The sequence below is a fragment of the Ranitomeya variabilis genome, chromosome 4 (genome assembly GCF_051348905.1).
Source record: "Ranitomeya variabilis isolate aRanVar5 chromosome 4, aRanVar5.hap1, whole genome shotgun sequence".
In the NCBI taxonomy this organism is placed as follows: domain Eukaryota; kingdom Metazoa; phylum Chordata; class Amphibia; order Anura; family Dendrobatidae; genus Ranitomeya; species Ranitomeya variabilis.
In genome coordinates, this window is record NC_135235.1 from 110,164,959 (window position 1) to 110,189,527 (window position 24,569).

General features: G+C 43.4%; 1 protein-coding gene across 4 annotated transcripts in view; it reads left to right on the forward strand.

Moving 5' to 3' along the window:
• P4HA1 (prolyl 4-hydroxylase subunit alpha 1) overlaps positions 1–24,569 on the forward strand; it is a 90,224-nt gene that overhangs the window by 19,128 nt on the left and 46,527 nt on the right. For all 4 annotated transcript variants that reach the window (XM_077259118.1, XM_077259119.1, XM_077259121.1 and 1 more), the window contains exons 2-3: positions 22,090–22,188; positions 22,537–22,633. In XM_077259118.1, the coding sequence (XP_077115233.1) occupies positions 22,110–22,188; positions 22,537–22,633 (176 nt within the window). In that variant the 5' untranslated portion in view covers positions 22,090–22,109. The remainder of the gene's footprint in view (positions 1–22,089; positions 22,189–22,536; positions 22,634–24,569) is intronic.

Consider the following 24,569-nt stretch of genomic DNA (forward strand, 5'->3'; position numbering starts at 1 on the left):
CGTTTTTCCTTTAAAATTCTACGTTCACTCACATGATGAATTGTACCAAAGTTTATGCTGTATCTGTGTTACTAACCAAGGGGGTCCTCTCATGCTCTGGAACCAACTGATGCGGGAGAGAAGAAGTACCGCCCTTTTATGTCTGTAGGTTTCCTGTCCCTGAAGGGCGGATCCCCTCTTTCGTTGTGCTGTCATGGGCTCCTGAAAAAACACTGCTACCGGTAAGTAGCCTACGTATTTCAGCAGCAGAGCTGCTCAGTCTTCATGTAGTGGCCACGGCAGGGTACTGCACATCCACCTCCTATTGATTTTGAATAGGAGGCGGATGTGCAATAGTGCGCGGCCACTACAAGAAGACTGAGCAGCTCCGACACCGATTACAGCTGATCGGCGGGGGTGCAGAGTGCCTGACCCTCAGACATTGATGACCTATCCTATGGACAGGTCACCAATGATAACATAGTGGACAACCTCTTTAATGTATTTCAGTCATCCCATTATATGGCACTGTGTACTTACAATTGCACAATTTTGTCATCGTTTACAAAATTACCAAGTCATCCCCCTCTCCAACTCCTGACCCAGCTGCTCTGCTCCTCCCCCTGCCAGTGACTTCTGCAGTGATGACTCATGCAGGGGAAAGAGACCTCCTGTTTCTACATGGTGCTTAGGATTCAGCTAGTCCGCTTTGATCATGTGATGTCCTAGACCTAATGGGAAATAGAAGCAATAACTGGGTATAAAGGCAAAATTAGCAATTGTAAGCACATTGCCATATAATGATCATAATCTGATTGCGGATAACAATTTTGCTGGAAGTTCCTCTTTAATAGGAGGTAAAAGTGGTGTATTTTTCCTTCCCTCCCCATTTTGCAAGAAGACCTCTGAAGGATGCTCAACACCGACCTTCAGGCGTCTTTAGGCTATGTTAATATAGAGTTAAGAGGTGTGTGTGTGTGTGTGTGTGTGTGTGTGTGTGTGTGTGTGTGTGTGTGTGGTTTTATTTATATTTTTTTGCTTCAGAGAGGTGCACTGGTTGGAAATTTTCTGGTTGGTCTCTGTATCTGACGAGGTTTTCTCCTTATAGTGCGCTCTCTTCTGGCTCGTCACTTTTTATCAGTCGGTGAGGGAGCGAACTGGCACTGTGCGCTGAAGATTATTGCACACTGACAAGATCCTACTGAGCATACGTCAGAATTAACAGGCACATGCTCAATAGAGCAGGTCTTGCCCAGCACCTAATGATGCTTAGTTTGCGTATCCCAGCATTCACTGAAGGCTCTCAAATGAAGCGTCATCAAATAGGAATATGTAAAAAATGTTGTAAGGGAACAATAGGGCATTCTTAATTATAGAATAATATTCAACGAAGAGATTAGATGATATGGAATACAGATATCTAGGATTAATATAAATGTTTCAGACCACCCTTTTAACGGAGTTGATCGTGGATAATTTCCCAGTGTTTTGCTTGTCTTTCAGAAAATGGTCTTTCATGCTTCCACGATCCGTGACGTTCCAGCGATATCCATACGATATCGCTGTGTCTGACACGCAGCAGCGATCAGGGACCCCGCTGAGAATCGTACGTCGTAGCAGATCGTTTGAAACCTTATTTCGTCGCTGGATCTCCCGCTGTCATCGCTGCATCGGTGTGTGTGACACCGATGCAGCGATGCGTTCGCTTGTAACCAGGGTAAACATTAGGTTACTAAGCGCAGGGCCGCGCTTAGTAACCCGATGGTTACCATCGTAAATGTAAAAAAAAAAAAACAGTACATACTTACATTCTGGTGTCCATCAGGTCCCTGGCCGTCCTGGCTGTGAGCGCCGGCCGTAAAGTGAAAGCAGAGCACAGCGGTGACGTCACCGCTCTGCTTTGGCCGGCGCTTACACAGGATGCAGGAGGAGTGCAGGGAAGCGGACGCAGGCACCGGAATGTGAGTATGTGTTTTTTTTATTTTACGTTTATGGTGGTAACCAGGGTAAACATCGGGTTACTAAGCGCGGCCCTGCTCCCCAGCGACCACACAACGACTTACCAACGATCACGGCCAGGTCGTATCGCTGGTCGTGATCGTTGGTAAATCGTTTTGTGTAACAGTACCCTTAGTGACAGAGCCAATTTTGATCTTAATGACAAGCCAATTTTTACAACTTTGACCAGTCACTTTATGAGGTTATAACTCTGGAACGCTTCAACGTATCCCACTGATTCTGAGAGTTTTTTTGTGACATATTGTACTTCATGTTAGTGGTAAAATTTCATCAACAAGACTTGCGTTTATATAAGAAAAGAATGAAAATGTTGCAATTTTCAAACTTCATTTTTGTACCCTTAAATCAGAGTCCTATTGCACAAAACAATAACATTTCCCACATGTCTACTTAACATCATTGCAATTTTGGAAACATAATTTTTTTTTTTGTTAGGAAGTCATAAGGATTAAAAGTTGACCACCGATTTTTTTTTTTTTTTTTTTTATTTATTTATTTTTTTTCTCCCAACAAAATTTACAAAACCCTTTTTTTCCAGGACGTCCCCCTGACAGCACTCTGGAGGACGTCCTCCTCCTCCTTGCAGGGACAGGAAACAACACGAGAGGTTAAAAGGTCCCACTCCGCCCCCTTTCCTTTAGTGTTTTTCCTGTCCCTGCATGGAGGGACACGCGAGAGAAGCAAGCTTACCGGACCGGAGGGCTCAGGGGGATCGTGCGGCTGGTCCAATATCCTTCCCCCTCGTCGATAGCCCAGGGCACATACTTCCCGGGTGGGAGTCCCTGTGCCCAGAGACCAGTCGAGCGGACGCGCTCCTGGGTGAGCCGCTTCCTCCCAGGGGGAGGCTCTCGGCTCGGGCGCCAGGAGGAACAAGAGGCGCCGGCGCCAGTAAGGGAAAAGGCGCATAGGTCCACATGACCTCAGGTGATCATGCATGGACGGCAGAACCTCCCGGCTCAGCGTGCGTTCCACTGCGTGGAACGCGGAAGTAAGTGTGTATTGTCACTTCCGGTGACGTCAGCGGCGTCATTTCCGGCGAAGGCGGTGACAGAACTTGCGTTCCACAGTGTGGAACGCGGAAGCGTCTATAAAAAGGCGCCGGTTTTGAAAATGAGCGTCCAAGCGTTCTACTCGGCAAGCGCTACAGTGAACCGGGACGCACATTCAAACGAGCCAGAAAAGGAGGTCTGCAATGCCAGAGACAAGGGGTAAGTGCAGCAAGGCTGCTAAATCCCTATATGTATATCTGGCAGGGGATGTGCTATTTATGGTATATATATATTTATATTTAAACAGAGGATATGGATCCCAGGAGTGAAGAGACTGGGGTAAGTGCGCATAGCGCATATTACCTTTCTCACTTATTCCTAAGTCACTAAGATATACTCACTCTTATACTTAGGATAAGGAGGCTCAACAGACATCCCTGCCAGTGGCAAAAAAGTCAGGCAAGGCACTGACAAAGTCCAGACGATGCTCCATATGTAATGCAAAGTTACCAGAAGCGCATAAAAAGGAGTTGTGCGGGGCCTGCATTTCTAGAGTTGTAAGAGAAGAGCAACCGTCGTTATTATCCGAAATGAGATCCTTAATTCGGGAAGAAGTACAGAATTCATTAGCTACCATGACACAACGGTACCCCTCCAGCCCAGGTCGAGGTCGCAAGAGACCACGGATGGACCTGGACCAGGAGGATGTGGAGGCGTCATCTAAGGAAGAATCAGACGGGAGAAGTTCGGACCAAGAAGAAGGAGAATTACCATTGGAGGAACAGGACCAAGGAAGGAAGTTTCTATTTCCCGTAGAAGAAACAGAAGATTTAGTGCAAGCAGTGAGGAATACGATGCAGATGAAAGAAGAACCGCGGCCTAAGTCCAGACAAGATTTAATGTTTGGAGGGCTTACGTCACAAAAACAGACGGTATTCCCTGTAAGCGATCACCTAAAGCAGATGATATTACAAGAATGGAAGGATGCTGAACGTAGACTGATAGTGTCTCGGGAATTTAAAAGTCGTCTACCATTCGATCCAGAGGATATCAAGTCTTGGGAGGAAATTCCAAAGGTCGACGTACCCATAGCCAAGGTTACTAAAAAAACGGCTATTCCTTTTGAGGACTCATCTAGCCTCAGAGACGCTATGGATCGCAAAGCAGATATTCTGTTGCGCCGTTCCTGGGAAGCATCGGCAGCACTGATAAAGGCTAACATTGCAGCCACGTCAGTAGCTAGATCAATGTATTTGTGGATGGGGCAGTTAGAGGAACATTTGGTGAATAAAACCCCACGGGCCGATATAATTTCCTCCTTACCCATCATAAAGTCTGCCACAGCCTTTATGGCTGACACGTCAGCAGAATCCGTCAGATTTGCGGCCAGGAATAGCTCCTTATCCAATGCGACTCGTAGAGCTATATGGCTTAAATCATGGTCAGGAGATAATGCATCTAAAAATAAATTATGTGCTATCCCCTTTTCAGGTTCCAAAGTATTTGGACAGGCTTTAGATGACATTCTAGAGTCTGCTTCAGACAATAAAAAAGGGTTTCCGGAGGAGAAACCAAAAAAGCTTCAGCCATTTCGGAAAAGACCCCCACCTCGAAGTTCCTATAGAGGCAAACAGCCGGACTATAGAGAACAATGGAGATCCAACAGAGGTACCTATAGAGGAGCATACTCTCAGAACCGAAAGGGAAGAAATACCCTATTTGGATCAAGCCCTAGATCTAGGAGACCATGACGCCATAGGTATAGGGGGCAGACTCAGTTTTTTCCTGAACAACTGGAAAAAAATTACAAGAAATGCATATGTCCTCAAAATAATTTCAGAAGGATACAAAATAGAGCTAGTATCCCCAGCACCACAGAGGTGTATACCACCCACCAGCGTGGCAAAAGATTCACCAATGTTCTCGGACCTTCACAAGCTGTTCAGGTCTCAGGTTATAGTGCGGGTTCACAAAACAGAAATAGCCAGAGGTCACTACTCTTCACTATTTTCAATTCCAAAGCCATCGGGAAAAACTCGCACAATAATAAACCTAAAACCCTTGAACGCCTATGTAAGATACAAAAGATTCAGAATGGAATCAATAAAAACAACTGTCCACCTCATAGACAAAGATGCGGTAATGTGTACGCTCGACCTAAAAAGCGCTTATCATCAGGTTCCAATCCATGTAACATCTCAGGAGCTTCTGAGGTTTTCTGTAAAGATTCCGGACCAAACCTGCCACCTACAATTTCAGTGTCTCCCGTTCGGCCTGGCCTCAGCACCAAGGATATTTACAAAACTGGTAGCAGAGGTGGTGGCATATTTAAGAAACGAAGGAATTACAATAATTCCTTATTTGGACGATTTTCTGCTGGTAGCCAGAACAAAAAACACCTTAATCCTACACAGGGATCGAGCCATCTCAGTCCTAGAATATCTAGGTTGGGTTGTAAACCAGGAGAAATCACACATAAAGCCCGAATCTCGGAAGGTGTTTCTGGGAGTTCTTCTAGATGCCACCTCAAGACAATCCTTTTTACCAAGAGAAAAACAGGTGTCAATGAGAGCGTTAATTGTGGAATTCCTAAAACATCGGATTACTATAAGATCAGCCATGAAGATCTTAGGGAAGATGACGGCCTGTATCACTTGCGTAAGGTGGGCACAGGCTCACTCAAGATTGTTACAAGATCAGGTGCTCTCGACATGGGATCGACGTCAGTCATCACTGGACAAAGTAATCCATCTAACAAGAGCAGTAAAAAAGTCATTGCACTGGTGGACTCAAAACAGCAACCTAAGAGTGGGTGTTCCATGGACCTTGAACCCTTGTGTGGTGATTACCACAGACGCCAGTCAGTGGGGTTGGGGAGCCCATCTAGAAGGATCATTCATCCAAGGCAGATGGCCAGAAGATATCAGTCAAAGATCTTCAAACTACAGGGAGCTTTACGCTATTTGGGAAGCTCTAAGAAGGAATCACTCTCGCTTGAGGAACAAACATGTGAAAGTCCTAACGGACAACATGACAGCAGTATCCTTCATAAGACATCAGGGAGGTCCCAGACACAAACCACTTCAAGAGTTGGCACGAAGAATATTTTTTTGGGCAGAGAACACAGTCCTGTCGATCACAGCAGTCCACTTAGAGGGATCTCAAAACGTCCTGGCAGATTATTTGAGCAGAAAAGAAGTCTGTCCGACAGAATGGGAATTAAATCAAGAAATCTTTCACCAATTATGTCATCATTGGGGAACTCCCAGGATAGACCTATTCGCTACAAGAAAAAATTCGAAGGTGGCCAGATTCTATTCCCTCAACCCTATGGACATGCCAGAAGCAGTCGACGCTTTGAGTCAAACATGGGTCGAGCCACTCTCTTATGCATTCCCTCCAATAGCACTCATTCCGAGAGTGCTCAGAAAGATTCAGGAAGACCAAGCAACAGTGCTGATGGTGGTGCCATTCTGGCCAAGAAGGAGCTGGTTTCCATTGTTAGGACAAATGACAACAGACAGTCCAATCAGACTTCCCCTATGGAAGGACATCGTTCATCAGGGGCCGGTGTTACATCAAAACCCGGAACGATTACACCTTTCAGCATGGATCCTGAGAGGGACATCTTGAAATCGCGGGGATTATCGGATGAAGTCATCTCAACAATCCAAGCTAGTCGTAAACCAGTGACTTCAGCTATTTATTACAAGATTTGGAAGAAATTCTGTATGAAGGGTGGCAGGTTGGCCGAGACGTCGGGAAACCTGGATGTTCCCAGAGTTCTGGATTTTCTCCAATCTGGATTCAATATGGGGCTAAGACCTAGTACCCTTAAGGTGCAGATTTCGGCTCTTAGCACATTCCTGGATTACCCATTGGCCTCTCACCCTTGGGTAATCAGATTTGTAAAAGCAATCCAGAGATTACGTCCCACGTTTAGACAAATATCTCCCACTTGGGATTTAAATTTAGTGCTCAGAGCCCTATGTAAAGATCCCTTTACTATTAAAGGTGACATGCCCATTGCAATACGAACTTGGAAAACAGCTTTTTTGGTAGCAATTACAACGGCCAAAAGAGTAGGGGAGATACAAGCCCTGTCAATTAGGGATCCGTACCTCCAGGTGCGTGAGGATCATATAATCTTAAAACTAGATCCATCATTTATTCCCAAAGTGGCTTCAGTACAAAACAGAAATCAGGAAATAATCCTACCCTCCTTTTGCAATAAACCCTCTAATACAAAAGAACAATCCTTACATTCTCTTGATGTTAGACAGGCAGTACTAGACTATTTGGAGGCCACTAGTACTTGGAGAAAAGATCCCAATCTATTTATCTTGTTTGGAGGTAAAAATAGGGGTAAAAAAGCATCCAAAACCTCTATAGCTAGATGGATCACTACAGTTATCTCAAAAGCCTATACGTCAGAAGGGGTAGATTGTCCTATGGGAATAAAAGCTCATTCCACTCGGGCCATTTCAGCATCATGGGCTGAACGGGCAGGGGCATCTTTAGAACAAATCTGTAAAGCCGCAACATGGGCCAGTGCGAACACATTCTGTAAACACTACAAACTAGACGTGTTAGCAACACAGCAAATGTCATTTGGGAGAAAGGTTCTCCAGGCAGTTATCCCACCCTAAAGGAGTTTTCTTTGGTATTCTCCAGAGTGCTGTCAGGGGGACGTCCTGGAAAATGGGTATTATACCTACCGATAATTCGGTTTCCAGGAGTCCATCCTGACAGCACCGTTACTTCCCCCCCTATGTATACTATGTCATATGCTGTAAATATGATTTGGTTAAATAAAAATTCAAATGGTATCTATCCATGGTGTGGTACTTGTCAAAACACTAAAGGAAAGGGGGCGGAGTGGGACCTTTTAACCTCTCGTGTTGTTTCCTGTCCCTGCAAGGAGGAGGAGGACGTCCTCCAGAGTGCTGTCAGGATGGACTCCTGGAAACCGAATTATCGGTAGGTATAATACCCATTTTTAGGGACCACCTCACATTTGAAGTGAGTTAAGGAGGGTCATTATGACAGAAAATACTAAAAACTGCACCCCTCAAGGTGCTCAAAACCATTCAAAAGTTTATTAGCCCTTCAGGTGCTTCACGAGAACAAACGCAATGTGTAAGGAAAAAAAATTACATGTAACTTTTTTCCCCAAAAAATTTACTTTAGACCCAAACTTAATTTTCACAAGGGTATCAAGAAAAAATGGACCACAAAATTTTAAGTGCAATTTCTCCTGAGTACGCCGATACCTCATATGTGGGGGAAAGCCACTGGGCGCATAGCAGGGCTCAGAAGTGAGGGAGTACCGTTTGACTTTTTGATCGCAAAATTGTCTGGAATCTATGGCGGGCACCATGTTACGTTTGGAGACACCCTGATGTGCCTAAACAGTGGAAGCCCCTCAATTCTAACTCCAACCCTAACCACACCTCTATCCCTAACGGATGGGAAAAATATATATATTTTTTATCTAAGGGGGTGACAAGGGGGGGGGGGTTGATTTACACCTTTTTTTTTTTTTTTTTTTTTTTTTTTTTATTAATTTGATTGATAGGGTCCAAGACCCCAGAGATTTTCTGGTGCTGGGGAATGCCATACATAATTTATTTCTTAGCACCGTTAAAAAGCGGCGCTGAGGAATAATGCCCCTTAACTGCCGCCGTTAATAGGCGTATCGGTGGTCATTAAGGGGATAAAGGGATTGTCCAATGGGAACAAGTTATCACCTATACACAGGATAGATAAAGTGGTGATTGGAGGTCCAAAAGCTAGGACCCTACTTGATCAGCAGAGCATGAAATTTGTATCCCCAATTATATAATGGAGCAGCAGGTCAGACACCGACCACCACTCCATTCTTTCTTTATGGGGTTGCCAGAAAAAGCCAAGTGCTGCACTCTGTAGTGCCATAGGCAATGAATGAGGCCATGGTTGAACATGGACACTGCCGTTCTAATCCAATTAGGATAAAAGTTCCCTATGTGTCTTGGCCATTGGCATTTAACCCATCAACAATTTATTGACTGTATATACAGTGGCGACCAAAAGCTTAGCATTTTTTTTGTGTGATTACTTGTCTGGTTGTTGTGATGCCATTTTCCTGGTGATGAATTGAAAGTGCATGAAGTTGTCATCAGGCAAGACCTTAATTTTAACCAAAATGCTTTAGAATATAGGAATAGTCATTTAATTAAAGAAAACTACTCAAAACTTTTGGCAGCCATACTGTTTATTGATCACAACATAGCGAGTAATTCATTGTTTACAACGCCATAACCTCTTGCTTTAATTACTGCACCACACCGACGGGGCATTGAAGCCACTAGGGTGTTCAATACATCCTGAGGGATCTTGCTCCATTAAATTTGAAAATCTGCAAACCATTCATCTTTATAGCTATTAGTATGGGCCCAGACTCTTCGCCCTAACTCCTCCCGAAGGTGCTCTATAGGGTGCAAATCAGGTGATTGACTTGGCCATTGCAACAGGTGCACATTTTTTCTTTGCTAACGAATTTTTTACTTAATTGGATGTGTGCTTAAAATCATTGTCTTGCTGGAATTTCCAGCCCCTGCCTACATTGGTTTTACCATGTGGCAGCATTTCATTCTCCATTATATCCTTGTAAATGGTAGCATTCATATTTCCAGCAATTCTATGCGGAGGGCCAATGGCACATGCAGAAAAGCAGCCCCAAACCATGACATTGCCACCACCTTGTTTCACTGTAGGTATTTGGCACATTACCTCATTACGTTTTTCAGTTGGGTGGTGTAGATATAGTGCTTGCCATCACTACCAAACAGATTGAACTTGGATTCATCCGACCACAACTTAGACCAATCTGACTCTTTCCATTGGCTGGGTTTATTGGCAAATTCAAGTTGGTCCTTCCAGTTCTTTGCTGAGATGAAAGGCTTCTTGACTGGAACCTGTGCATTCAACGCTACTGCTCTTAGCCACCGCACCAGTTTCGCGACTCACTTTGACCCCATATTCTTCTTTCATTTTGTGCAAAATCTGTACAGCACTTTTATGGACATCAGATACTTACTTTTTCTTAATAATGTGATCAACTTTGGAGGAAGTGTTCCGTGGTCGTCCACTTCTCAGTTTCAGCTCTTCCATAACCTTCATTTTCTTTATTATACGTGACACTTGACTCTGAGAGCAGTTGAACTCCAAAGCTAAATCTTTTTTGCTTTTGCCTGACTTCTCTCTCAGAATAATAAGCTTCCTGACATCTGGTGATAAATGTGCCATGGTTTAACCGAAAAAAAAACACCCCACACACCCACATTTTTTTACGCATGATAAAATATGCAAGACATTTGTCCCAGGGAATGTTGAACACTGTCAAGTTCAATTTTCAATCTTTATAGCTGACAACCATTTGCTTCCGATTTACTAATATGGCATCACAACCAGACAGAAGTAATCACACTTTCCAAAGAAAAAATGCAAAACTTTTGGCCGCCTCTGTATGATATTTTAGATATGTTTTCAGCACTAAACTTCAGATTCAACAAGCTCGACCAGGAGCGTAAACCCCTTTGACACTCTTCATAGAGTTCTGTTAATGGAAACCTTTCACAACACTAAAATATTTTCAAAGATATACCGTATGTTAAAATGCTGCCTCTGAGAGTAGTGAGCCACATCTGACACATTGTATAACTCCAGGCAAGCCTTCTTTGTCTTGTCTTTATGTATTCCTGTGCAACTGCAGATATTGTTGTTTTTTCTGATTGCAACAACCTGTATTCCGACAGGAAGTCACATTGAATGTTAGTGTGCATAATGCTGTTAGAATACAGACTTCCATTTTCTCAGTACTTTGTGGAAGAGGTTGTAACCTAGCCAAAAGCATATAGCTACTGTAGATCTGACTTTCCCGGTCATTCTGCATGTAAGAGAATATATATTATATTCATTTTTTTTTTACAATCCCCTTATTTCTCCCCCAAACTTTAGTACTTTCTGCACACGGATCAGAATTTGAAAGTTAGGAGTTATATTTTTTTTTTCTAGTGAAATGGAAAAAAGTCTTTTAGGAAATGATGGCAGCAACACTTCTCAAAAAGGTTGGAAAGGGTGAACAATAGGCTGGAAAAATAGCACCGATGAAAACTGAATGGAGGGTCGATTTTCAACCAAATCATAACCATGTATAAAAAGAGCATGCTAGGGAGGCAGAGTCTCTCAGAAGCAAAGATGGTCAAAGGTTCACAAATCTGAACAGCTGCGTCTAAAGACTGTGGAACAACTACAGAAATGTTTTCTTCAATGTAAAATTGCAAAGACTCTGAATGTTTTGATGATCCTTAGATCAGAAATGGAAGAGACATTTCATCACATTCCCAATTTATTATGGAAATATTTACAGCACATCCTACACTTAACTACTGAACCCAATTTATTGTCGGAGACTGTCCATTTTATTCAAACTCCACCAAAATCGACCCTCACTCTAACTTCACAGCCCTGCTGGCACCATTGAGTTAAAAACACATGATTCAGCTGTGCAAATCCATTGCATGGGCTCGGGAATGCTTACAGAAATCATTACACCAAACTATGATCACAGACAATCTACAAATGCAAGTTAAAGTTCTATCATTTTAAAGAATCAGCTACAGTGCCTTCTGAAAGTATTTGGCCCCTGGAACTTTATATCCTTTTTCCACATATCATGCTTCAAGCATAAAGATGCCAAATGTACATTTTTGGTGAAGAATCAACAACAAGTGGAACACAATTGTAAAGTTGAATGAAATGTATTGGTTATTTTACATTTTTGTGGAAATTCAAAAACTGAAAAGTGGGGCGTGCAATATTATTCGGCCCCTTTAACTTAATACTTTGTTGCGACACCTTTTGCTGTGTTTACAACTGCAAGTCGCTTGGGGTATGTCTCTATCAGTTTTGTACATCGAGAGACTGAAATTCTTGCCCATTCTTCCTTGGCAAACAGCTCGAGCTCAGTGAGGTTTGATGGAGATCGTTTGTGAACAGCAGTTTTCAGCTCGTTCCACAGATTCTCGATTGGATTGAGGTCTGGACTTTGACTTGGCCATTCTAACACCTGGATACGTTTATTTGTGAACCATTCCATTGTAGATTTTGCTTTATGTTTGGGATCATTGTCTTGTTGGAAGACAAATCTCCATCCCAGTCTCAGGTCTTTTGCAGACTCCAACAGGTTTTCTTCAAGAATGGTCCTGTATTTGGCTCCATCCATCTTCGCATCAATTTTAACCATCTTCCCTGTCCCTGCTGAAGAAAAGCAGGCCCAAACCATGATGCTGCCAGCACCATGTTTGATAGTGGGGATGGTGTGTTCAGGGTGATGACCTGTGTTGCCTTTACGCCAAACATGTTTGACATTGTTGCCAAAAAGTTCGATTTTGGCTTCATCTGACCAGAGCACCTTCTTCCACATGTGTGGTGTGTCTCCCAGGTGGCTTGTTGCAAACTTTAAACACTTTTTATGGATATCTTTGAGAAATGGCTTTCTTCTTGCCACTCTTCCATAAAGGCCAGATTTGTGCAGTGTACAACTGATTATTGTCCTATGGACAGACTGTCCCACCTCAGCTGGAGATCTCTGCAGTTCATCCAGAGTGATCATGGGCCTCTTGGCTGCATCTCTGATCAGTCTTCTTGTTTGAGATGAAAGTTTAGAGGGACGGCCGGGTCTTGGTAGATTTGCAGTGGTATGCTACTCCTTCCATTTCTATATAATCGCTTGCACAGTGCTCCTTGGGATGTTTAAAGTTTTGGAAATCATTTTGTATCCAAATCTGGCTTTAAACTTCTCCACAACAGTATCACAGACCTGCCTGTTGTGTTCCTTGGTCTTCATGATGCTCTCTGTGCATCAAACAGAACCCTGAGACAATCACAGAGCAGGTGCATTTATACGGAGACTTGATTACACACAAGTGGATTATATTTATCATTAGGCATTTAGGACAACATCGGATCATTCAGAGATCCACAATCAACTTCTGGAGTGAGTTTGCTGCACTGAAAGTAAAGGGGCCGAATAATATTGCACACCCCACTTTTCAGTTTTTGATTTTCCACAACAATTTAAAATAACCAATAAATTTCATTCAACTTCACAATTGTGTTCCACTTGTTGTTGACTCTTCACCAAAAATGTACATTTGGTATCTTTTTTTGAAGCATGATATGTGGGAGAAGGTTAAAAAGTTCCAGGGGGCTGAATACCTTCGCAAGGCACTGTATATAGCAACACAATCCAAAAATGATTCCGTCTTTTCGGGGCAAAGCTTTAAATTGGACTGTGATTAAAACTTTTGTGGTAGTGACGAACCAAAAAGAGAAATCCTTTATGAAAACCATAGATGCAGTGTCCTGCAGACTCCACAGGGGATGGACCATCAAATTTGTGAACAGCGCAAACTTCAGATGCCTCCATCTCTCGTGAGATGCATTAGTGCATATGGCATGGGCAGCTTGCTTATCTGTAAGGCACTATTAATGCTGAGCGTTATGTAGAGGTTTAGAACAGCATAAGCTCCCATTCACGCAATGTCTATTTCAGGAAAACCTTGCATATTTTTTTTAGCAAGACCATGTTAAACCACATACTGCATCCATCACAGCAGCCTGGTTTCGCAGAAGAAGTCTTCAGATGATGAACTGGCCTCCTGCAGTCCAGACCTTCCACCAATAGAAAACATTTGGCTCATTATGAAACTAAAACTCCCGCTCTGGTGAGCCGCTGGAATCCTACGTCGGGCAAGGATGGGGATGTTGATTCCTGTCCCAGAACTCCAGCAATCTGTTTACTTCCCTGATGTTTACAGATTGTTGTAAAAAGATGACGGGATGATGCACAATGGTGGACATGGCCCTGTTTCGGGTCTTTTGAGATGTTGCTGCCAACCATTTCAAAAGGAGTTAATTTTTTTTTATGGAAAATTCTCTAAAATTCACTTTCTGATCTGTGATCATTGGTTTTGTTGTGAATAAAATATGGCTATAAGAATTCCAAACCACTGCATTCTTCTTTTTTTTTTTTTTTTTCCTTATATTTTTGCACAGCTATCCGACTTTGTTTGATTTGGGGTTAGAGTCAGATGAAGGCAAAATGACAGATTTTGATATCCTGGAACTTTCTGTGCTTTCTATTCAGACTATTTAGTTGTTAGTATTGTATGTGTCTAATTCTTGTGTTTCAGTTTAGGGCCACATGGTGCTTGATACATACAGACCCGAAATGTCTGTCCTGTGATGGTATCCCACTTACCCAATATTGCCACATTAAGGCTACTTTCACACTAGCGTCGGGCCGAGGTTCCCGACGCTAGCGTTGTCTCCGCCGCACAACGGGGGCAGCGGATGCATTTTTCCAGCGCATCCGCTGCCCCATTGTGAGGTGCGGAGAAGTGCGGGGAGGTGGGGGCGGAGTTCCGGCCGCGCATGCGCGGTCGGAAAAAGCGGACCGTCGGGAGCAAAAAACTTTACATGTAACTTTTTTTGCTCCCGACGGTCCGCCACAGCACGGCGCAACCGTCGCACGACGGTTGCGACGTGTGTCATTGCGTCGCAAATGCGTCGCTAATGTTAGTCAATGCAGAAAAAACGCATCCTGCAAGCACTTTTGCAGGATGCGTTTTTTCGGCAAAACGACGCATTGCGACGTAATGCAGTTAACGCCAGTGTGAAAGTAGCCTAAGATGTGTGTTTGGACTGTCAAAAAGGCACGTTTATGGCACACTCTGTCTTGGGGTGGATTAATCAAAACTGGCATAGCACAAAGTGGTATATTTAATATTTTATGTACCAGTCTGGAATACTGGGCAAAGAATTGGACCTGTTTGATTTCAACATACCCAATTCTTTCTTACAGAAAATAAGCTGCCACCTAAAGAGTCTGGCAATGGCCTTTTCCCTTCTCGCTTTTGAGAATATATGCAGGTTTCGCGTTCTTGTACAAGTAAGTCAAGAGAAGTCTTTTGGCCAGACAAGTATTCAGCCTTCAGTTTTCTTAAGGTGTTTGATCACCTCCAAGGGGATTGATTGTCTGCGCTTATAATACTGATGACCTAACCTAAGGATTGGTCATCAGTGTTAGATTGATGGGGGGCCAACACTTCACACCAACACGATCAGTTGTTCGGCTCCTGCAGAGACTGGATGTAAGCAGTTAACGAAGCTGAGTAGGCACAGCTCTATTCTCTCGGTAGCCGCCAATGTCAAACAGCAGCTTTGCTCTTATTGAATTAAGCTGAAAACAGCTGATCAGTGGCGGTGCTAGATGTTGGACGCCCATTTATCTACAACACCTGGTCTAACCTTGGGTTCACAATATCATACGCTAGGACGATCAAACTATCCAAAACAAAGATGGCTATTCTAGCTCCTCCTATATGGTGGGCAGTGGAGCCTGCCACCACTGAGCAGTGCTCTCAGCCATTGGGCCTCAAAGCGACACCAGGCAGAGATTAGTGGAGAAGAAAAGGCTTCTCTTACAGCAGTGTTCCCCAAGTCCGGTCCTCAAGAGCCACCAACAGGTCATGTTTTCAGGATTTCCTTAGTAATGAACAGGTCATTGAATTCTTGCCTTTCCAGGTGGTGCAATTATCACCTGTGCAGTACTAAGGAAATCCTGAAAACAAGACCTGTTGGTGGCTCTTGAGGACCGGAGTTGGGGAACACTGTCTTTCAGCATATAGAAAGGTGAAGGCTGGAGGAGATGGAATAACCTATTGGTAGTACAACATAAAGCTGTAAGTGTCTAAGTTACTTTGTACAGAAGTTTATTGATGATGAGTGGTAAGTAGACCATTGGCGGATGTGCATTGGTGCCTCTGGCTGCAGATGAAAATAATCTGTGAAGCCTTCCATTATAGTAGCAAACAAACTTCAGAGTTCCTAAAATATTTGGAAGCCTGACATTTTATGGATTTAAGGAAGAAAAAGTCTGATCAAATAAGAAATCTTGGGCACTGTCCAAATCCAAGAGGGGAGGGTTTGGCAGAACGGTTTGTTCAAATTATCTACTCCAGTGAGTGTTCCAAGAAAACTGGCAGCTACTTAGCCTGGTGCAAATAACCTACTTATCTGGTCTATGTAATAGTGTGCTTATTGACCATGAAAAATCGCATTTCAATCAGGCATAGACACTAGCAGACAAATATACCTATGCAAGCCGGCAGTCACCAGCTCGCACCCTATTGTTTAATCTGGGGCTCTGGATATTGCACAATAAAGTGATATTAAAGGGAGTTTTTCACTAGGGTGGGTTTTTTTCTACCTCCTCTGAGATCAGCATGCTGTAGGAAGAAACTCTGATTACAGCGATGTAGCACTGCATCAACTGCTGCACCCAGTAAGTGTATGTGCACACGTTGCGGATTTGCTGCAGGTTCGCAGCTTTTTTTGCAGTGCAGAAACGCTGTAGATCCGCAATTGATTTACAGTACAATGTAAATCAATGAGAAAAAAAGCTGTGCACATGGTGCGGAAAATTCAGTGCGGAAACGCTGCGGATTAATAGAAGTAGCATGTCACTTCTTTTTTGCGGATCTGCAGCGTTTTTGTACCCATTCCATTATAGAAATCCGCAGGGGTAAAAAAACGCAGAAAATCCGCAAAAAAATCTGCAGCAAAACCGCACCAAAAAACGCTGCAGATGTGCACAAAAACGCGACAAATCCGCAGCTGCGTTTTCTGCCAAGACATGCAGAATCTGCACCAGAAATTCCTAAGGCTAATCCGCAACGTGTGCACATAGCCTTAAGTATCATCTTAGATGTAGCAGAGCTCAGAAAGCTAGCCTCACCCACACCACCGCTTTCCTGGGCTGCTTATCAGAGAAAGGGAGCGTGGTCAGACCAGGGCTCACATCAGTTATACTCCAGGCAGTGATGATGATCTCATAAAACATTCATTGCATTGAACCTGCAAATGGCCTAATAAGTAACACATCCCCTGAGGTGTGGCTATTGCTGTCCTCAATTACATAGCAAAAACCTGCTGACGGATTCTCTTCAAATCTTTGCTCCAGGCAGATTCGGAAATAAGCGACTCATCAGATTATTCTGTATAGTCCAGTTGAAATGTATTTCTGCCTAGTGGGGAAGGCATTTAGATGTATGCCTTTTTTTTGAATTTGGGGTCTCGGATATAGCCCAAAGGTCACCCACCCCCAAACATCTGCTGTGTTTAACAGTTCAAGCAAAGTGGCTGTGATTTCATGGTGATCCATACTCTTAAAGCATTGTGCATATATATTATGAATGCTGGGGGGTTTCTTTTTTTTTCCTACTTTTATCCAAAATACACGAAAACTGTCTTCTTTGTTTATTGCTACACTATTTTATGCCTTCTTTCCCCACAACCCGTTTTGCTTTATGCAGTTTTTTTTTTTTGTACAGAACAGCTTGGTCCTGCGCTTAAAAACGTAAGTCAATGTGATTTTTTTTTTGTTTTTTTCCATCTCCCCAAAGAAGCCGGTAGGGCACATCAGCTTTTCTAGGCCTGTTAAATGCAGCATATTCTCTGCAATAAATATTACAGTATTCACACTGTGACAACATGGCCTTATATTACTATAAGGGTTGCCTGTGTGAAAAAAGAAAAAAAACCAAACCTTAATCTGCATAAAAAGGAGAGCACAATAAAAATGCGATAACCATACCAAATTTATATTACATATTTTTGTCTAGGCATCAGCAGCAAAATCACAATTTTTACTTGTGGGGACATTTCCTTAGGTTTTGTCTCCTCCCTTCAGGAGCACACTTCTCCCCCTGGATTGTTGTTCTCCGGGGTCAGGGTGTTCCCGAGACAGACATTCAGTGTTGGTGTGACCGGAGCGCTCTACAGAAGGCAGCTTTGATTGCTGTGTGGGAGAAGCGTAGAGGCATTGGAGCTGGTCGGAGCCAGCGATCTAGACTTCTTCAGAGCAGCACTTGCAAGGCTCTAAGGCACTTCAGAATGCACGCACTCCACGCCTAGGTTACTGGCTACTCTGAGCCTGCAGGGTGTCGAGTAACCTTGATACCATCAGTGAGACTGATGGCCTGTGCTCAGATTGGCCATCCACATCAGTGGGAGTCTGGAACCCCCACGGTCAGTGGCTGGATGGAATTGTGTATGCAGTGAACCGGAACAATGTTTAGTGGATAACCCCTTTAAAGGCAATCTGTCAGCAGGAGAGTAGTATAATGTAGGGGCAGAGACCCTGATTACAATGATGTTGCCAGGGTACGTTCCCATGGTTAGAAAATGCTGCAGGTTGGATGCTGCGTACATCCGCAGCGTTCAGATGTTACAACATAGTGGATGGGATTTCTGGAGATCCCATATCCACTGTGTGTGCACCGACACCCACGGAGACGGACATGCGGTGTGTCTTTCCAGACCACAGCATGTCAATTTATCTGGTGGAGACGCAAGATAAAGCTCACCCATGCGATGTATAGGATGCGGTGATTCCGCACGGTTGAGTGAACATGTGCGGAATCACCTGCGATCAATAGACTGCAGCGCTTTGGATGCAGCACATGTCCGCTGCGTCCAAACTGCTGCGAATTACTGACTGTGTGCACCTTCCCCTAGGCTGTGATTTGCTGACTCTATACAATGTGCTGTTCTGCCTAGTGGCAGGAAGACCTATAAAAGTCAGACTATCACATCCTGTAATAGTCTGCGAGAGCTGCTCACCGAAGACAGGAAAAAAGGAACATACACTCTGCTATAAATAAAAGGAACAGTGCACATACAGTTGAAACCAGAAGTTTACATACACTATAATGTGCATGATTTTCTGAATATCTGAAATCAGAATAAACCTTTCTCGTTTTAGGTCAATGAAGATTACCAACATTATTTGCCAAATGTCAGAATAATGAGAGAGAGAGAGAATGTTTTAGGGAATGTGCACACGTTGTGGATTTTCCATGCGTTGTACAGTACCATGTTCTATGGAAAACACAATCCACAGTGCACATGCTGCGGAAAATTCAGCGCGGAAACACTGCTTTTTACTTTCATGTCAATTCTTTGTGCGGATTCCGCAGCGTTTTACACCTGTTCCATAATTGGAATTCGCAGGTGTAAAACCGCAGGCGAACTCCGCACAGAAACTGCGGTAAATTCGCAGGTAATCCTCAGGTAAAACGCAGGGCGTTTCACCTGCGGATTTTTCACAATCTGCGCAGAAAAATCCACAATGGAATCCGCAACATGGGCACATACACTTGAGGCATTTTATTACTTACTGCAAAGTCATAAGGTTTATTCTGACTTCATGTCAGATATTGATAAAAACATGCATATGTGTCTTTTTATATGGTGTATGTAAACTTCTGGTTTCAGCTGTAAATAGCGTACTTTGTAAACATTGTTTTTGATTTAAAAAAAAAAGTCGCAAAAGCCATCCCACCGCCTGTATGAATGGCACCTGAATAAATCATTACTGTAAACTCTGCTTTCAGTGATTTGCTGTTAATTAACAAGGGCCAAAGTACAATCGCACAGCTCGCTGAGGATGGCACAAAGTCAGCTAGATTTGCTTTATTCCATTTTTCAACACTGGCTTAAGTGACAGGATAGTCTAGTTCTTGTGTTCCCCCTGGTATACAAAGCATACAGGTAGAGCTTAGCCATCAAATATAATGGGCTTGTGGGGACGGCCTGCTCTTGTTCTCCATTATAAGTGAAATGCACATACATCATCCTCGCATATACGAAGATGGATGGATTGATTGCTTAACAACCGTAACTCCCTGTTACATTTGACAAAGACCAAAATAAATTACATTACCACAAGACCAAAAACCTACCCCCCCCCCCTTTTTTTTGTTAACCCTTTTACACTTCTCGCTCACACATTTTGTGTATAACTTTCATTTGAATGTGGGCCACTTTATAATTGATGGCTCTTTTACAGGAAATCCATAAGTTAGTGTTCGCAATGTAATCTGAGCACCGTGATGTAAAGGAGGAGACCCTGACTGCAGCAATGTGTCACTTACTGGGCTCTGGTTGGCTGATATAACAATCAGTGTTATATCAGCAGGGGATTATCACTACAGGACAACTGGCCTTGTGCCTCCTAGTCCAACCCCAGCACTGATTAGCAGCTCTCGCTGGACATTGTGCACAGAAAGCTGTGGTGTGGACGCTGTAACACTGGGCTTAAAAGCTAAGCTCTGCTAGATCTGTAGCCGAGAAAATGGAGACGATCATAACTGCTGCACCCAGTAACCTCAGTGATATATGGCTGTACACAGGGCTTCTGTCTTTATGCTGCTGTCAGACTCAGGTGATGTACATGGGTTTTCTTTTTTTCTTCTTCCATCAGTGTCTACATTAAAAGAACAGATGCTCTTGGCTTATCCTTGAATTATTCCTGGGAACCATTTTTTTTCACTATGGGCTTGAATTTCTGCCAAGTGCTAGTCATGGATAATGTTTTTTCATTTTCTTGGAAACTGTCCTATGCTGTAGAACATATTGGCACGTTATGGCCAGAACCTATAACGTTTTATCTGAATGTGTATATTTTACATTTGTTGCAGTTGGTTTAAACTAATTACATCTGGCTGCAAATTTTGGCTTAAAAGGGGTTTTCTGTGTTCAGAAAATCCCTGTCCCACAACTACTGCAGTTTGGCTGTAAAAGGAAAATAAAGGAATTAACTTCACCTTCCCAGGTCCATTGCAGTCACTGCCACTGGTCCTAGTGTGTCATTGTCTGCAGCACTGACATCCCGATGATGGCGCTGCAGCCAATCAGTGAGCTCAGTGACTCTGAAGGGCTCATGTCATCAACTCAGGCAGGGACGTTGAGTTCCCTGGTTGCAGTGCGATCAACAAGACTTCACCGCTGCAGACAATCACACACTAGGTGCATTGGCATAGACTCCGTGGTGTCCCAGCGAATATGAGCAAAGTGCAAGGTTTTTGTTTTTTATTTTTGTAAGAAAATAAACCCCTGAAGCTGGAGAACAGGATTTTTCCAAAACCAGAAAACCTTTTGTAAAATGGTGAGGGACGTCTAACCTTCTTAATGGCTTGTGACGTACTATGTCTGTCGTAAGTAGTCTCCCTGCCTTTGATGCAAGCCAAGCCCAGCCATCATCTGCAGGGAAAGATGCAGACCATTCAGCCATCATCTGCAGGGAAAGATGCAGACCATTCAGCCATCATCTGCAGGGAAAGATGCAGACCATTCATCCATCATCTGCAGGGAAAGATGCAGACCATTCATCCATCATCTGCAGGGAAAGATGCAGACCATTCATCCATCATCTGCAGGGAAGGATGCAGACTATTCATCCATCATCTGCAGGGAAAGATGCAGACCATTCATCCATCATCTGCAGGGAAAGATGCAGACCATTCATCCATCATCTGCAGGGAAAGATGCAGACCATTCATCCATCATCTGCAGGGAAAGATGCAGACCATTCATCCATCATCTGCAGGGAAAGATGCAGACCATTCATCCATCATCTGCAGGGAAAGATGCAGACCATTCATCCATCATCTGCAGGGAAAGATGCAGACCATTCATCCATCATCTGCAGGGAAAGATGCAGACCATTCATCCATCATCTGCAGGGAAAGATGCAGACCATTCATCCATCATCTGCAGGGAAAGATGCAGACTACTCATCCATCATCTGCCTCTAACCGCTATGTGTAATCTGTGACAGCGGCACTAACAGCACACTGGCAGGTTGGCGTGCCGTTCTATCTCATCGTCAGCGCTGCCATGATGTGATTCCAGGATGCCAATGTGTTGCCATGACAGCCAGGGGTCTGCTGAAGATGAAGACCCCTGTGTCTGGTTACGCTTGTTAAAAGCAACTGGTGTTCATAGGAATCCATGATTTTTGCTACATACAGAAATGCCATCAGGTGATCGCAGGTTTAAGTTCCCTTAGGAGACTAACAAATGCTGTGAAAAAAAAAAAATATATATATATATATATATATATATATATATGTGCATATCAACCCCCTTTTTACCCCAGTCTGTTATCTCCTAAACTTTTATGTGTTTTGTAACCTAGTTACTTTCTTTGTAGGTGCTCACACAATAAAGGCCATGAAGATCCTCAAGGTGTTGCCACTATTGGTGCTATTTTCCTTGTGCCAAGCACATAAAGACTTCTATACTTCAATTGGTAAGCTTGTGTCTTTCTAAGCACTGTATTATTTTTAGTGTCTTGTTTTATGGAGGAAAGGGTTCAGGAACTGAATAAAATCAACCATGAGCACTTGGATATTTACATTAATGCAATACAATTTTAGCATCCAAAATTAGACTAGAAATGTGTTTATAAAGGGGTGTGCGCCTCCACTCACGCTAAGTGTGTATTAGATCTTTGGATGTGTTTCACCCCTCTTTGTATAATCTAATATTCTCATTTTGTTTTATTTATTTATTTTTAAACAAAACTAAAAAACACTAAAGTGTATAAAAATTTCTGGTAAGTCCTGTTGTATATTCATCTTTTACATTTTTGTTGCAGGGCACATGACTGACTTGCTGTACACCGAAAAGGATCTCTTAATGTCACTAAAAGAGTACATAAAGGCTGAGGAGCTGAAATTGCAGCAGATTAAAAAGTGAGTTCATGCCAAACTCATGCCTGCTTTCTTTATAATGTGGTTTCCTAGTATTCATTCACAAAAGTTGAACCTAGCCTCTAAAAGAGCTGTATCACTGGATGGACCTTTTTTTAAAAGGAATCTTTCAGCAGCAGTTTCAATACCATGAGTGTTTTATCAGAAGAAGATTATCACTGCAGGACTAGGGGTCTCTGCCTGCCAGACGCGCTAATCTGTGTAACCCTACCTCTACTACTGATTGTCAGCTTGCTGTGTACACTGTGCAGTCAGGAGTGTGGGTGGGGATTGTACACAGCGCAGCGTTCATAGCACTGCTACATCTACAGCATACAGCTGAGAAAATGGGGAATTGCACCAAGGGGCCCAGAAAGTGATACATCACTGGAATCAGGCTCTCAGGCCTACTTTCAGATTCCTTGGCAAAACTCTGCCAACGGATTCTGTTTAAAGGGTTAGTCAAATCTTTGGAAGGTATCCCTAATCAATGGGATACATGATAAACAGCTGACTGGTGGGAGTCCAACCCATGGAACATCTACCAATCTATAAAATGGAGCATTGAAATGCCCTGTCTCCATGAAGTGGTGTCAGGACTTACAGCATTCTCTTTTAAAGACTGGTGGAAAAAGCCCAAACACTAGATAGACTACAACTAAAGATGGCAATTGCCCCCTAGTCTATTGTACTAATAAGTGACACTAATTGGGCTTCTCCAGTTGTTGGACAATATAGTGGTGGCCCCAAGAGTCGTAATACTTAATTAATAGAAGTGATACGACTTTTGGGGCCACCACTACATTGTCCAATTTGTGACTTAATGCTGCCTGTCATGTTTCTGAGTTGGAAACCACTGGTTTGATCTGTTGCTTTATCATCTGTAAATTGTGCCCCCCGAGATGGTCAGGAAAGGGACCCAGCACATTGAATTTCAGCAGCTCATCTTCTGTTTGGGGTGGAGATAAACCGCTGCCAGAGGAGTCTGATGGACAATGCAGGAATGCTCCGCAAAACGCCCCTGTGTCTGGGGGACTTGGGAGGGAGCTGTGGACCAACCAAATGAGTGGAGACTTTGATCTCCTTGGTAGTCATGATGTTTTATACTAGTTACACCATATATCTGGTCTGAGATTGGAATGATTTGTCATAATGAATCTATTAGATTTCTTACTAAAGCACCACTCCAGCAGTTTTTTTTTTATTGCAGCTCTGAAGTGGTGCTACTAATGTAAGGTCCTTGCACTTGGTCTTTTACTCACCGGTTGTCGTCTCTCGTCGCGGCTCCAGTTGTCTTCTGCTGTGTAGTCTGCCGGATCGCTCCAGTGTTGGCTTGGTGAGCCAGAGGTCACTACTCAAAGTAAATCTCTGAGGGCCAGAACAAGGCCACAATGAGGCTCTGCACTGAGAGCGTGTGACTGTCACCTGTGACTTCTGGTCAGTCAGACATTTGGGTCACAAGATGGCGGAATAGCACTGGGAAGAGCTGAAGACTGTGATGGGCGAGAATGAGACTAGGTGCAGGGAGCATGCATTAATAGCACCGCTCCAGTGCGGAAATAAAGGGAAAGCAAATGATTGGGTTTTGCCTTTAATGTGCATAATAATTTGTTTCTATTGTCAATATTTTCCTTCCATCACTCCTGGTTAGAAATGCTTCCTGTTAGCAGGATGGATTTCTCTTCCTTTGTTTAGTATAATCTCTTTCATTAATGAAATACCCTTGTCCTGTACATTATGCACGCACCTGGCAGTGTGCACGGACCTTCTGGGATGGGGTTTGTACATCATGCATGCACCTGGCAGTGTGCACGGACCTTCTGGGATGGGGTTTGTACATCATGCATGCACCTGGCCGTGTGCACGGACCTTCTGGGATGGGGTTTGTACATCATGCATGCACCTGGCCGTGTGCACGGACCTTCTGGGATGGGGTTTG